At 36.9% G+C, this 16,404-nt stretch overlaps 2 protein-coding genes across 2 annotated transcripts; one reads left to right on the forward strand and one right to left on the reverse strand.

The window, feature by feature from the left end:
* Positions 1-1,927: 1,927 nt before the first annotated feature.
* Positions 1,928-9,107, forward strand: IntS8 (Integrator 8). The gene is made up of 9 exons (XM_053745863.2): positions 1,928-2,299; positions 2,518-2,727; positions 2,986-3,083; positions 3,450-3,580; positions 3,661-5,257; positions 5,843-6,005; positions 6,892-7,234; positions 7,639-7,882; positions 8,352-9,107. Exons 1-9 carry the CDS (start codon positions 2,182-2,184, stop codon positions 8,589-8,591), a joined length of 3,144 nt encoding a protein of 1,047 aa, XP_053601838.1. The 5' UTR covers positions 1,928-2,181; the 3' UTR covers positions 8,592-9,107.
* LOC128670317 (lipopolysaccharide-induced tumor necrosis factor-alpha factor homolog) lies at positions 9,104-16,014 on the reverse strand. Its single transcript, XM_053745887.1, has 5 exons — positions 15,797-16,014; positions 12,758-12,808; positions 11,718-11,816; positions 10,507-10,631; positions 9,104-10,329 (listed from the first exon to the last, which is right to left on the reverse strand). The coding sequence occupies exons 1-5, from the start codon at positions 15,815-15,817 to the stop codon at positions 10,233-10,235; spliced, it is 393 nt and encodes a 130-aa protein (XP_053601862.1). The 5' UTR covers positions 15,818-16,014; the 3' UTR covers positions 9,104-10,232.
* Between the last annotated feature and the right edge of the window lie 390 nt (positions 16,015-16,404).

A 16,404-nucleotide genomic window follows, 5' to 3' on the forward strand; every position in this document is an offset into this window, starting at 1 on the left:
TCGCTCTACGTATACGCTATACGGATGTGAGGTCTCATGGCAAAATTAATCAAATAGGTCGTCTCGTCAATATTGTGCAATATAAAGTATATATAGGAAATATTGATGTATCGACTTACTTCTATATGTAGTTCCTCTTTTTCACGTTAAAGTACCTACAACTAACCAAAATGGTTTTCTATCTATTACATTCACTATTTCACGAAACAGTTTTCAGTTATTTGACTACGTCATTCATTATAATTCACACCACAAAATTACAAAGTATAATTATTAAACTGTATACTAATAAAAATCACTTTGCATCATTTGGCAGATTTAAAATTGTCATAAAAGTATATAGGTAGGTACTCGTGAGTTGGTTGCAATGCTTATAGATCCGATTCGTCAATGGCTATGTTTTGATAACGATATAGCATCGATATTTTAGTTGTATTATCTGATGATAAAACCAAACAAGGATTAAGTGGGGCATCGCATATTTGACTTATGCCTAGACTAATCAAGTAGGCGGGAAAAAGATATGACAATAATACTTGCCTACTTATAGTTATCAATTACGCAACTGTTACGTGCATGCATCTATCATCTACATCTACCTATGTTCATCTAAGCATACCTTGCTAATTGGATTTGTCCTTAGGCATGTAATGGGTGTATCAAAAAAAATATACTAAATATAAGCACTTAGGTACCTACCATCCACAATTGGCTACACAATAATACTGCGCTAATAAGAAGTAACTTACCTAGCTCACATCACATTCAAATAGTAAAATAAAATCGTCGCATATTATATTATGACTATGTGACGAGTGGTTTCGCTATGAACCACTCCAAAGCCTTCCGTAGATATTGTACAAACTAGCGGATTAGGTAACACATAACCTTGGCAACAATTGCATTCCCAAGGAGTGGTTGACGTCGACGTCGTGGTGGTTCTAATATCAACGTTTGTTTTCAGCGCTTCGAGGTTAGTAAATGCGACCTGGAGAATGCGAAGATGAGAGAGATAGGTACGGTCTATGGTATTTTTATGTCTTTCTATATTTTTCCATGGTCCAAGTCCTCAAGCTCTTATTTTAAAAAAGAATCTCTTTATATCGACGATATATTTTCATTTAAACCATAGTTGCCTAAACCCATATCATACCAAATGACAACCACAGCGGCGGTAGTAGCACATCGATTCTGAATTACGTAGACAGCGAGTACACACAAAAATAAGAGTGCCAGATGCCGCTTTGATGGGTACAATGATGGGAAACTAATAACCCTCGTTTTTGTACCAAAAAAATCTCTCTCGGAAGAGCCTTAACCTTATCATATCGCCACGCACCGGGCACAATAAAACCACAAAATCTTCTCACTTTGCAATCTGTCATTACAAGAGCAGTTATAAAGTTATATAACGAAACCCTACCTAATAAGTTACAAACGAAACCCTACCTAAAAAGCAGAAAAACACCATCGTGGTGATCACAGAGCTATTACTCGATTTTCTCGATATAAGTACCTAGTTTTGTAGTCGTACCTAATGGAAAACCATGAACTATTTCGATGTGTGTAAGACATACAATGATTATTAAAAGTTAGAAATAAATGTCATTACGTTAAGAAAGAAATGCTTTATTCGGCAAAAAATAAATAAAGTTACAGTTTTAGGTACATTTTACATGTACTACAAACTAGGGGTTTATGCCGAATATGACTAGGTACTGGAAGAGCCATATATACCTAATCTGTAGTTATGTAAGTAGGTTTATAAATAATAAAAATAGTTAAAAATGATCATTTAAGTTATTTTGCATTTTTTTTGATGATGAAAACAAGATGGTATATTGAAATCCTACGTGCGATTTTACAATAATAAAATGTCAATGTCATAAAAGTTTTTGACATTTTATATGTCATAGTGGCTGGATCATGGAATTATACCTACTTACCGTAGGTATTGCTCCAGTGCTCCGTACAAATCGTAAAATCTGCATCTTTTCATTATTTTTTGTAAAATTTATTATCCGATGTGAATCCACAGAATATTGTAGATCAGTTAGATTGTAAATATATTTACTTTTCAATAACACCCAACGATAAATTGCATTAGAATGAAAGTCGCCGCAATAATTTCTAAAATAATAATATATTTATCATAACATAACCTAAGGGTAAATCGAGAGTATGGATGTGGACTTACTACGACCGGGCACCGTGCCCATATCCCCAGATACAATTCTTTGGTTTGAATTCCTTCTAAATCAAGATCTTCTGAAGAAACACCTTAGTAAACCAAATCCAGGTCAGTGCAACAATTGTATACTATTAGTATTTACTTTATCACAAGGTTGAACTAAACTTCAAATAACATACAGCATATTATGTGAACACCTATTTTCTTAGTTCTCTCTTGTGCCATTTTTGAACTTTCAAATCTGGCTTTCATGGCAAATTTTTAACACAAATTTGTGCATGGAATTTTGCAATTTTTTTCTTAATTTAGCAATGTTATATTTTCAGAACCATCTCACTGTGATTTGATTGAAGAGTTCTTATCAGTGGATACCAAAAATGCCAGCTCTAAACCTACTAGTGAACGAGTGGTTGATGTGGATACACCTCCAAGCCCACCATCATCCACTACTTCTGTCAATCTGCAGTTCACTAGAAAACAACTCGCACTTAAGATTTTAGCTCTAAAGGTAGCAGCTACTCTTAATTGGAATTTAGGTAATGATTTAGATGTATTACTGATGTAATTTTGTCCCTGTTATGTCCCCAGACAATGGGTATGTTAAAAATTACATTACTGCTGTCCCGATTTTATGTACAGGCAATGGGGGCAACGGTCAATTACATTTTCATGTATTGTTGTCCACTTTCATTATTTTTTTCCACAGGGGTAATATAGTACAGTCTATATAAGACTAAAATGAAAGATAATTTGAATATTTCAATACAAAATATAGAAATAATTTTATTTTTCAGATATTCTAGAAAGCAAACTGCCACCCCAGATCCAGCAACAGCTGATGCAAGATCTGGTTTATATGGCTTCTGATACTGCATTTGCTATTCCACCGCAGGTAAGGTTTTAATAAAATATTTTACTAGAATATGAAGATCCCAGCCAACTTTTTAGAAAAATATATATGTTCTATATTAATAAACCAGAGTTATGGAAGATTGACACTGTACGTCTCTCATGCTCGCATATGGTGGTGTGACGCCGTGAAACCTTAAGGGACAGCATAAAACATTTTTGTAAATTTGGCTGTGATTTTACAACTGGCCGCCTCCCTGACATCAATCCTCTGTGAGAATGTTACTATTGCTTTAGCAGCATCAGCTGCTCTGTGTCCATAAGTCGCCTTGTACACCTTCCAGTTAGTTAACCACAAATAATTTGTAAGTATAAAAATCTTGATCAACATTACTTATTTCATTTGCAGGACTTTTCTCCAGATCTTGTGCAAAAGCCTCAAGTACAGTTTGCTCTGACACTGTACCACAGATGGATTCTTCGATTTCCTGTGAAAGCGGCCTTATATTCTAAATCCAATAAATTATCCTTCATTCATTTGTAAGACAATTATTTTTTAATTTGTATTTACATATTTCCTAACTAATATTATATCATTAATAATTTAATCATATTTCTAGGCCTGGATTACAATCAGAAGGTGGATTTGCACCATTAAATCAAAACTTTGAGAAGATCCTAAGAATGTCTGAAGCGACTCGCATGCAAAGCATCAGATACTTAGAAGAAGTGTTGTCATATTATGAATTGTCCACACCATTGGGGCGTAAAGAGCCCAAGAAAATTAAGATTCCAAGCATTGATGCTTTTGTTCACCTCACTGAGGACTCTGATGACATAAACCATGATTGGGAAGCCGGAGATATTGTTATCAGCCAACATGAACTTGCTATGCAAATTCATTTTGATCTCTGCTATAACTACTTTTTTTATGGCCAACATGATTTAGCTACCAAACATATTCTAGGCTGTAGAGAGAACTCCAATCAGCTAGAAAGAGAAATTGCGGTGTATGGTTATGGCGCACATAAAAAAATGCCCTGGGGAGAATTCTACTACGCGAGTATGACAAATGAGGAAATCATCGGATACATCAGAGCTTTAAATTTGGGCTATGAAGTTCTTAATGAAGAACCATCTCTCTTGCAAAAATTACAGGAGTCTGTTGCCAATCACTATACAGGTATCATTGCTGTTCTACAAGCTGACAACATCAAGAGAGAAATTCCAATGGTTCATAGACAAGTGGCAGAATTAGATATACAGGGTTCTGCATCTAGTGGAGCCTTCACTGTAGCTAGAGATCTCTTGAATAGAGTCTCGGCATTAAATGCGGTGAGGTATGCCTTGGATGGGGGCTTACCCTCCACTCATCCCGATTTTCTTAACAAGTTCAAAACGGTGGGCATAAAATTTTTCGATCTGCTTTTCTGGGCGCTTGCGCCTGTTTTAGCATCAGATCTTTCCGAAAAGGATTGGTCTAATTTAAGAATGTTTTTCCTCCATCTAGCTACATCTCAATGTAGACTACCAATAGACCGAATAGACGAATATTTGAAAAAACACGTTGGCGATGGTGCTGAAAGAATAAGAAAGAAGTTGATCACTGATGATGAATTAAATACAATTATAAATGATCCAGTCAACACTGATGATGAGAATATGGATATTCCTCGGGAGTTGCTCACTGATGACTGGGAAACCCCAGATTTTGATTGCAAGACTGTACCTGAATTGGAAATGGGAAAGCTCAAGAAGCGCCTTATCGATGCGTCAACTGCTGATGACGTGCGCATGTGTTTAGTCAAACTGGCAATGATGGCGCCGGCATCACCATTGTGGAAATTAAGCCCGTCCTGGAAACCGGCTGGTAGTTTGGGAAATGCCTTGATTGCGTTACCCAGGGGATTTTTGCAGGATTTTGGATATGTGGTGTCTGGGGCGGCGCGAGCGAGGGCTGAAGCAGGTTGCGCTCGCGTCGCTCTGTCTCTGTTGTCAGTATTAGAAGGAGAGGTGCGAAACCAACTCGGGGGCGGGACGGACAGCGTGCTGTACCGGCTGTGCCGGCATTTGTCGTGGGAGGTGCTGCTGCTGCAGGTGAACGTGATGATCAGCGAGTGGCCGCATCACCGACTCAACTTGACGGCTTTGGCGAACAAATGCAAAGCGTGCATCTCTGCCGCTTCGTCCAACGACGGAGTTGTACCTCGACCTCAGGTAAATTTGGATATTCTTCTATCACATTTAATTTGATGGGATACATATGCCAGGAATTCCAACAGAGGCCCAAAAATACCGTAATTAGTGTGACACATGAAATCTGTTATATAATTACTACTATAACAATTTGGAATTTTAAACTTTTTTGCTCCTTACACTTATGAAACTATATCAGATATAATTTTATGTTGGTACCTGTTTTTTTCATATGCATATGTACGTGCGTACATAAATAAACATAGGTACTACAATGTAGCAGATATTAACACAAATATATTCAGTTGAAAACAGATTGAAAGTGTTACAGTTTATGTACCTGTTACACGTTAGGAAAAGAAATTACAATTCGGATACCACTAAATACCTGGTTCCAAGCATGGTGGCATAATTTCAAATTCATCTATTTGCTTTCAAAGTCGGTAGAAAAGGTGTTACAGTAAATCATAGTGAATACATGTTCTGGTTGTAAATAGCGTGCAAATATTAAATATTATTAAAATATAATAACAACACGATATCTTATTTTTTCCTAAAAATCGATGTACATAACAGTGGTATATGGTATATTGTAATCACGATCAGGTGGTAGAGGCGTGTTGGACTGGGCTGGTGAACTCGTGCGAGTGGGAGGGGCTGAGCGCGGGCGCGGGCGGCGGCGAACTGGCGGCCGCGCTGTGCGCCGCCTGCCTCGAGCTGCAGCGCGGGAAGGCTTCCAGAAAATTCCCGCGCCCCCTCTGGGACTACGGTAACGTATCTTATTGATTGTTATGACACTGAGGTGAGCATGTTGGACGGGGTTGGTGAACTCGTGCGAGTGGGAGGGGTCTACAACCTACAACCGTGCCGCCGAATTGACGTATTGACCTTACGTCATTAACTAAATATTATCTACTAGCTGCGCCCCGAGGCTTCGCTACCGTGGGAATTTCGGGAAAAGTATGTGTTATTCCAGTTATTTTCTACACGTGTACCAAATTTCATAATAATCGGTCCAGTAGTCAATGCGTGAAGAGGTAATAAACAAACAAACTTACTTTCGCATTTATAATATTAGTTGGGATTGAGATAGGATTCAGCGGTTTATCCGAGTAAAAGCGGGACAGTCCGACATTCGCCTTTATAATATTAGTATTCATTAAGCACGATGTGTCAAAGATTTATGCTTACATATTAAAAAACGGTCTTCTGCCGCGTCTGTCTGTTCGCGATAAACTCAAAAACTACTGCACGGATTTTAATGCAGTTTTCACCAATAGATAGTGTTATTCCTGAGGAAGGTTTAGGTGTATAATTTATTATTGTTTTAGCCGAGCGAAGCCGGGACGGGCCAGTAGTTAACTATTTATTTCTATATGATTTGTCCATTAGCTCGGGTGCCACTGTTGGGCCAAAGTCTCCCCTTTTTGTGTCCAACCACTTTCTATCCCTCGCCTACTGTTGCCATCCCTTATCGAAGGCCAACAGTTCAAGAACATTTCATCATCAACTTGCCTTGCAATTATCATCAGTGGGACTCGAGACCCAAACAGTCACTTTTGGCCCATCTTTCCGCAGTCATGCATATTACATAGCCCGCCCAATTCCACTTCGTATCTCCATATATTTAATTATTATTATTAAATTTATTCCAGCACTGTCAGTATACAGCAACGGCTCCACGGGCCCAGTGAAGCGGAGCGCAAGCGGCATGCCTTCACACCGGGACGGCCCCAACGCCGCCGAAGCCCGGAACTCTTTCAACGCCTTCCTCGCCACCCTGCGGGAGCCCCTCGCCATCAGCGTCATGTTCTCCCTCCTCGCGAGGCTACACAACCTCCTCATAGACGACAGCTCTTTGGAACTCGTAGTGGAGTACACAACTCTCTGGCCCTCAAATGTCTCCAACACGAATAATTATAATGTGAAGCACATTGTTGAGTCTCTTACGGATATGCTGGAACGGAGTTTGAAACTGTATCCGTACAATACTTCTTGGTAAGTTTTAAAGCTTCATCAAATTGAGGTACAATCTTATTACTCTTTATTGCAATAAATTATAAAAACTAAGTAATATACAAATTGAGAACTCTTATGACATTCTCTACCAGTCAACCATACAGAGATAGCAAGTTAATGTGATAAAGTGCATTTAATAGATATAAATCATCTGAGATATCTATCTCTCATGAGGTTACAAGCTACATATACTATCTATGTATAGAGTATGTTTGTATATATAGAAATACATTATAGCTTCCTCTAAAGTCTCCAAAACTCATACATACATAGATACGTGTCGCGTCATGTTTTGCGGTTTTACCTCAATGACGATGCGGAGTTACATTGCACATACAACAAAAGTTTCATAAAAATACCAATAATCAACACAACCCGCGCAGGTTGCGTCTATACGGCGACGTAGAAATGGCGGGGGGTCGCTGGGGCGCGGCGCTGCGGCGCTACCTGTGCGCGCTGACGGCCGCCTCGGGCCACTTCTCGCAGCGCGCGGCCGACGAGGGCCCGCTCGCACGCCGCGCCGCGCGCTGCTGCCAGGCGCTCGCCGCGCCCACGCAGGCCGCGGCCCTCTGTCAGCTGCCCGACGACCCCGACTACACCACCGCCTTCAAGTGCCTTGCCGAGCAGGTATCATACCTTTGGGCTCGCTTCATTCTTTTCGAGTGTATTGCTAACACCGGTGTCAGAAAATCGCCTAAAGCCATCTGACATGACTTACAACTACTTAAACTTAAATTGTCAACCAATATGCAGGTTTCCTCACGATATTTTCTTTCACCGGAAGCAAGTGTAAGTATTCACAGACCAACTGTGAAAACTTACACTCACTACGCCGCGCCGCCGTGTACATTTCTTCTGTGATGAAATGAATCATCTAGACTGTTCAAAAAACTTTAAGTTCAATTCATTTGAAATTATATATACCTTGTTTTATATTTGTTTAGTGCTGAGTTTCACCTAAACACTATATACCACAATCAACTTAGTCTTAAATTTACATGAATATTTTCCACCATTGACCCACCTTCACACACTCACCAGCTCCTACTGGATGAGAGCCACGCCAAAACTACGATTATTTTCTTCCCGGTTTCAGACAGGGAATGCAGCAGACGCAATGGACTCGTATTACGGTTGTCTCTGGGACGGCACGCTGCTGGAAGTGGCGGTGGCGCTGCACGCGCGGCGGGGCGAGGGGGGGCGCCGCGCCCGCGCCGTCAAGGCCGCCGGCGCCCTCGAGCTCAACGCCAACAACAGCGAAGACATCCAGAGAGAAGCGGCCGCCATTCGCCGAGCGAGACTCCTCAGGGCTCTCACTAACCAATACGTGGCTTAATTTCCAAGCTATAAATGCGAAAATCGAAACATTTTGATGTAATTTGGAATAGATATAGGTCGTCAATTATGGACTACCGCAGGCGGAGCTGCAAACAACAATTAGTGTTGTAACTATAGTTATTATTACAACACTAATTAAGATAAAAGATAAGTAACGAGGCGCATCCAAACAAGCCGGGGCGGTGGCACAGTATAATGTAGTGTGATGTTACGACTACAACCTGAAGTGCGACTGGTGTAGTCTCTGTATTTCGTATTTCAGTTGCCACTATAAGAAATAAAAAAACAAACGTGTTTTGCCGTTTATATAAATTTCTAAATGTTGCTTTGCCTGCCGCCTGTGTGTATGCTGCGCCATATAATATATATTTTTTTGTAATTGATTGCGATGTCATTTTTGGACATGTTTACCAAGATGACTTTTTGGCATCCAAAACTTTTCTCGTTGTAAATATTATATTTTTAATTTAATATAAGGATATGTATTCAAACAAAATAAAACAATTTTAATGTATTCTTATTTTTATTAACTGAGTACGAAAGACTACATATATTAAAAAACTTAAGTACTAATAATAATATCAAAGTATACATACAGAGTTACTGGTATCTAACGCATAACCTTCCAAAGGCGCATAAGGTACATAGATACAGTTATAGTTTTAATTTTAATGTCGTTTCTATAAAACGATTCCGCTACTGCACTGTCTCGTGTTTTTTGGCGTGCTTGGCTATTACATAGAGCTAAGATGTGTAGAATCACAGAACAAATTAGATTGTATATTTTTATATGAAAAAAGAACTACTAATCACTAAAAATCGTAGAATAAAAGTTACTTGTTTTGAAGTACCAAGTAGTCTTTAAGAGGTTTTGCGTTTGATACCAGTAACCCTGTATACCTATATGTATAGTCATAAAAAAAATTCGAAATCTTTTTAAATCGGTTGGGCTATAATGCTTACCTTATAATTTTTAAAAGCCTCGCTCCGTGAGCCTTGCGACAAGCGATGTGCTTTTTTTAAAATGTCCTGAAGAAATTTATTGGGAATTCCCAATTTCTCAGCAACACATCACTACTTGCGACGCACTCATTCCTACTTCTTATTCAAAGATTATTTTTATCTAAATTTGGCGGTATGTTTTGATTCTTACAACAGCTTATGCACGCCAAGGCTCTTTTATCAAAAACCCCCAAGTGAATTTCACGAGCGTTTGAACGCGGCGTGTAGAGTTTCATTCGTGTCCGACATTTTTATTACATAAAGATTTTTTTTATTGAACATTTATAAAATGAACATTGTACCAATAATTTACTTATTTATAAAATAGGATAGTTAAATTGATTACTGTGTATGGTACAATTTAATAAACACTAATGAGAGCCCGCGGCGGAGTTCAAAACGCTCGTGAAATTCACCCTTTATTTCTTAACGAAAATTATAATTCAATCTGAAAAATCATAAAAAGACATGGTAAGATTGTTTAATTAGACTTGTAAGAAATAAGGAGTTTAACTAGGTAAGTTTATCAAAAAGTAAATCCTAAAAAGGATCTATCTCAATACTACAAGCTACACTTAAAAATGAGAAATAAAGAAAAATAATGTCCATTTAGCTGTTAATCCGGTAAAACAGGATCTTATTTGTGATATGTGCCAAGGAAATTTGAGCAATTTGGACAGTAGTGATCGCAGTTCCTCGTCGATTTCATGCAATATGGGATGCAACAGCAACAACTGAAAAAACAACGCATATTAACTTTCAGAATTCCGTACCTAAATAGGAAAAAAATGCCCGAGCAACAGAACAGCTAGTTAAATATGAAACGGCAGAAAATATTTTGTTAAATAACACATTGACAGAACGAACAGAAGATCATGGAGGAGACTGCACGAAGCAATGGAATATCTTACCATAACATGCAGCACAAGGCGGCGATCATATGAGTACGGGTGGTGCTTGTATATCTCACTGAAGTGCGGACCGAGGCATGGCAGTACTGACAAATAGTTTTTGTATTATTTGGTCCCAACGGCACCTGAAATAAGCATTTATACGATTAATATAGGTTCGTAAAGGAAATCGTGTTACAACCCTTCTTCAGCTATCAACATTTCACCTACAGAAGTAATTTTACCCAATGACTTTACAATGTTTAAAATCTTTTATTTAACTTGCAATGTATGGATGTATGTTTGTTCGGGTGGAATACTCAATTTTGAAGCAGGTATCTTCAACCGATTGAGCTGAAATGTTGTATACACGTTTAGTTTGGATTACAATACACGAGAAGCTGTAAGAAAAAAGCTGCTGTGGCTTGTAGAGAGTAAGTCGAAATAATGTGACGTCATTCTAAATCCAATATGGCGTAACATTCAAGATGGCGGAATCGATCAATTTCCGAGTCCGTTCATCTCACTCAATAATGCGTTGAGTGAGATGAACAGACTCAGAAACCTAGCCCGTGATAAATAAAAATTAAAAAATAAATTAAAAGAAAAAATTTAAAAAACCTCCAAAAAAAAGAAAATAAAATCTTCCTTTAAAATTTTCACTATCAACTTATAACCACTTTACTTTTGTAAATAAACTAGTACCCATTAAATCGAGTTAAATAATTATAGGCACTTACGCAAACCGCGCGACAAGCTTATATGATCATATAAATTGTGTGTAATGAGGTTATAAGTTGATAGTTAAAATTATAAAGGAAAATTTTATTTTCTTCTTTTTGGAGCATCTAAATAAAACCTTTTATTTTTAAAAAATCCTTTTAATTTATTTACCTATGTTATCAGGGAAAGTTATTATGGAGCAAATAGAAATTTCCTCGAGAACGTGCGGAGCGTGGCTTGTATCCAACTCGTGTCATTTCTAATTACAATATCTAAATCTATACTACCTATTATTATAGGTATTGTACCTATTATTATGTATAGTAGAATGAAGAAGTATGAGAGTTTGTATGTTTGAGGCGGTTAATCTCCGAAACTGTCGAACCTATTTCAAAAATTGTTACACCATTAGATAGGTACGTTATTCAAGATTGCTATAGGCTATATTTTATCTTAAAATTCCTACGAGAGCGAAGCCTCGAGCAACATCTAGTCTTTTATAAACTTACAGGGAAAATGTTCGTAGGTGGCGGCACTGGCGGCGGCGCATTTTGGGCAGCCAAAATCATTCCATCTGCATAAGCATCATCTATATGTTTGGTCGGAGACTGAAAATTACGTAACTGTTATTTTATATACGCTTACATAAACATAAACACTACCGACTGTGTTATACTGGTAGGAAATGCCATTCGACGCTTCATTTTATTTATCAATTCAAACTAAGGCAAACTTATGTAGATACCCGGTACCAGTCTTTGTTTAGGTTCCTGCCCTGTTAAAATAAATTAAACTAACCTTGACATGACTTTTTACTTGAAATCATAGATTTCGATTTTACGTACCACTAAAAACATTCTGTAAAAAACTAGCCAAGTCTTGATAATATTAACTACCACAGTATAAGTTAGTATAAGTTCACTTTAATTAAAGTTTTAATACTGTAACCACATTGATATAACTAACATTACTATAAACGCTAATAATATAGTTCAATAAAATGTTTATAATAAAGGAAACACTAATTGACACATTTAACTTTGCAAGGCTTGACACAAGATTTTGGTAACAAAGTAAGACGACCATACTACCTACTTGGATATTCCAATGCAACTGCCCTTCCGAAATTATTTCGGATGTAAGTACTAACGTTCCCACGTTCATTTTACTAATCAAATATTTCACTCAAGTACCTAGTTCAGTTTAATTCAGTCAAGTCAGTCAGTTCAAATCAATTTAATTGATAAATGTATGAAGCATTCCTTTATCTAGTTATTTCAATAAATATCAACATTATAAATTTTCATTTATAAATAAAAAATGGAGCATAGTAGGTGGTATACCTACATAATAAGTGAGATGTATCTTAAAAAAATTATTGGTGACATTCCACGGGTATTATGATCGATTATTAGTATTATTACGCATATATTTGTATATTTTTATAATTTGCTAATCAAAAACTATTGAGATCAATATTATAATATAAAATTAAAACACCCGTTTACCCGTGCAACATCATACTTATCGTCATTTTTATTTTATTCACCTGAGAGGTTTTTATTTCCGAATTCAATGGTATAGTATCGCTGTCCATTATCTGAAAGAAGAAATGTAGGTATGACATGAATGATCATAAGGTAGGTATATTAAGTACTTCTCCTTTGACTGTTATTAGACCGGTAACTTAATAATGAATGTCCCATTTAAATTAGGCAAGTCCCATGATAGGCAAGACTTCTGTAGTTCTAAACCCGCTGTTCTCAAAATAGTAGTATATTTTATTAAAACTATTGAAATATTATTAAATCAATAAAGTTCAGATTGTATGTACCTATAATATAACTACTAAACTATAAAAATCTTTGTGTAAATAGACCTACTTGTCTACCTGTCTACCTACCACTATACATTTTTCGATCGGTTCGGTAGGTAGGTACCTACATAGACATAGTGACGGATTGACTGTGAAAATCGGCCAAACAAACGCACAAGTTTTTATAACCTAGGTTCCGTTTTTACCTTTCGTAAAAATGGTAGGTACTTGGTGTCAGCGATGCCAGATTTATTTTTGGTAAAAAAGGAATTATTTCATCAAACTAGGAACAAATTAAAAAAAACGCAAAAATAATATGTATAAAAACATTATTTAATTTACCTAAGTATTTAATAGATTTACTTTTGACATTTGTGCAAAAGTATGCCAAAATAAAGCTGGACAGAGCGAGCAGTCCCGTGCGGGACAGTAAATTCTAAACTAAAAAATCGAGACATTTGGCAACGCTGCTTGGTGTGCTCGCGAGTCCACCTCGCATCTCACACTTGAAGGATCATTGACACGTGATTGCAGTCCGTTCTCAGAAAATATCCCACAAGTGTTTGGCATGCTGAGATCTCACAAGTGTTTGGCATGTTTATGTTCCATTCATTAGTAATTTAAAAAATATATGTAAGTAGGTAGAGTAAATTGTAAATTGGTGTGTAAAATATGTACCTAATGAATTTATTACATACTTACATTATTATAATTAGGTACATACCTATGTACCTAACCATAAGTACTATGTATGTAAATACCTACTTACCTATATTCATACAATAAAATATTCGTAACTCGCCAAAACAAAGCACTTATATGCATTAAATACTTCTATTTTAATACATCTATGGTCTTCCAATAATGGACACACAGGGGAGATAGGGGAGGGGAGGTTAGGTACGGAAAGTGATCTCTCACGTTCATAATTAAATAATGGAGCCATATGTTGAAGTATACACTTCGGTTAAAAATTATTGTACTATTTTTCGTCGGAAACCAGTTTGAATCTCTGCCGGTTACATTATTTGAATTCTATACAGTACTTTTAGAATTTATGCACTTCCAAACAAATCATTCCTCTTTATAGTTTCGTTAGGATAACTTTATCGATAAGTTATTTTTCTACGACAAAATACGAGAACATCTCTATTTGACGGCCGTCAGCGGTGACAGAAACAGGGACTTTTGGGGTAACCGAATTAAGTGTTTTGAACACTGTTTTTCCATTCGGGTTCAAAGAAAAACAGAAATAAACTGTATCACTTTAAATCTGTTTTTTGAAAAACAGGTTAAAAAGTGTTTATAACTGATACAGCTTATAAGGTTTATAATAGCATAACAATGCGACAGCCGACGTGTAGTTGCCGGTTCGTTATAAGACGGAACGGCAACAGCGTGCGCGCGCTTTGACGATGCCGGCGGCCAATGGGACTTCCCCATACAGCGACGCTGTTTACACAGACAGACACAGAAAATTGTAAAAAAAAGTTTTGTAACAGTTTGGTTACAGGAAAAAACATATCTGTTACACTTTTATAAGTATTCGAAGCAAAACAGGTTTGAAACACCCTAATTAGTGTTACAGGAATAATTCTGGAACATATTCAATGTGTCCTTTATGGTGTTTATAAGTCTCTGGACAGAAAGCATTGAGGCGCAACTGCCTAATCATTGAGAATATCGGTAACGCCCGAATCAATTGCGCCATCAGACGGACAGATATATTTTTTGATTTTTGCAAAGAGCAATGAAGTTTGTTATGAAATATGCACGAATTGACACCATCTCGTTCAAATCATAATTTATAACAACTTTGCAGATTTTCAAAAGAAATATGTAACCTATATTTTATTAGTTACACATAAAATGAGATTCCATCTTTCACCAGGTTCACTTTGAGCATCTATTTTTACAAATAACCACTGAACAAGCCGGCATTATGTGAAAAATTGATAGATGTTGACGCAACCGCGTAGTACCTAAATTAGACTGACGACGGAAATCTAAACTACCTATGTAAAGTTCTTACATACCTAGTTTGTTCACACCTTAGATTAATAAAAAGTACTTTTCTGTATTTTGAGGTTCACACTAGCCGGGCTGCTATGACAAATTTCCTTTAAATATACCTATTTCTTTTATCTATTCTATGCTACACACTTTTATTACCTACTACTACACCTTACTACAAATATTTTATCACCAATCGCCATTTGCGACGTGAACAAATAGGTAGTCTACAAGTAGGTAGGTATATCATATAGCATTTGCCCCGGCTTTTCCCAAGGCTCTTAGCTCTGTCCGTAGTACTGCTTTACAATCACTAGGTAGGTTTATATAGTCTACTTAGGTCTAGGAAGGAACTAGGTACCTATGTAGGTGTAACCTATGTGAATTATGAGGATGATTGACAAAAATAAACAAACAGATTTTCGCATCCATGTTATAAAAGGAATTGTATGAACGCGATAAACTCAAAATGTACTCGTAGGTACCAGAGGGATTTATGTACGGTTTTCACCAGTAGATACCTAAGTAGTGTGATTTCTGAAGAATGTTTAGGTACCTAAAACTTCCTAAAATTTTACAGGTGTATTGCTCAAGCGATGCCGGTCCACTCATAATAAGTAATAGTTAGTTGGCATATAAATATAACCGTCATATAACTATCTATACCTACCTTACTGTATAGTATGTGAGGATATATAAATAAAAACGAACTAATAAAAAACTTTAAATTAAAAATGGAATAAGCTTATGCCTACTTACATAGGTATCCATCGCCGACATCCAATTGCAGATTATATTGTAATACGATTCAAGTCACTGTTCCGCGAAACTGGCACAAGTAAACTGCTGAATTAAACCAGTTATCTACTTTTAGTCAGTTCAACTCTAAATCGGAACTGAACACAAGCACGCGTGCTCTAAGTCTACCGTATAAAACTAACCTACTTGAGCGAGCTGAGCAGACAGAGCACTTGATTGTAGTAATGTTGCGAGTCTATCGATAATATCGTGATGTCGAAATCAGTCATACAATCGATAGTCCTATCGATACTATCGGTCTTTGACGATACTATCGATAGTATCGTTTAAGATCATCGATACAATCAATAGTATCGATTGATAAAAATAACTAATACTATTGCTTAAGATCGATAGTATCGATACTTTTGCCCTATCGATAGTCGAAGATTTTACTATACTATTGCCAAATAGCTTGTAATTATATAGTTCACCTTTCATATCATTCTTAACATTTTACATTCACAGTTTATTTATAATGTTTATTAGATTGACAACACTGTGTCCATAGTCTTAATTCCAGTTGATAGTGTCGAAAATACGTCGATATGTATAGATATACGTCTAAA

This window comes from Plodia interpunctella, chromosome 5, assembly GCF_027563975.2.
Source record: "Plodia interpunctella isolate USDA-ARS_2022_Savannah chromosome 5, ilPloInte3.2, whole genome shotgun sequence".
In the NCBI taxonomy this organism is placed as follows: domain Eukaryota; kingdom Metazoa; phylum Arthropoda; class Insecta; order Lepidoptera; family Pyralidae; genus Plodia; species Plodia interpunctella.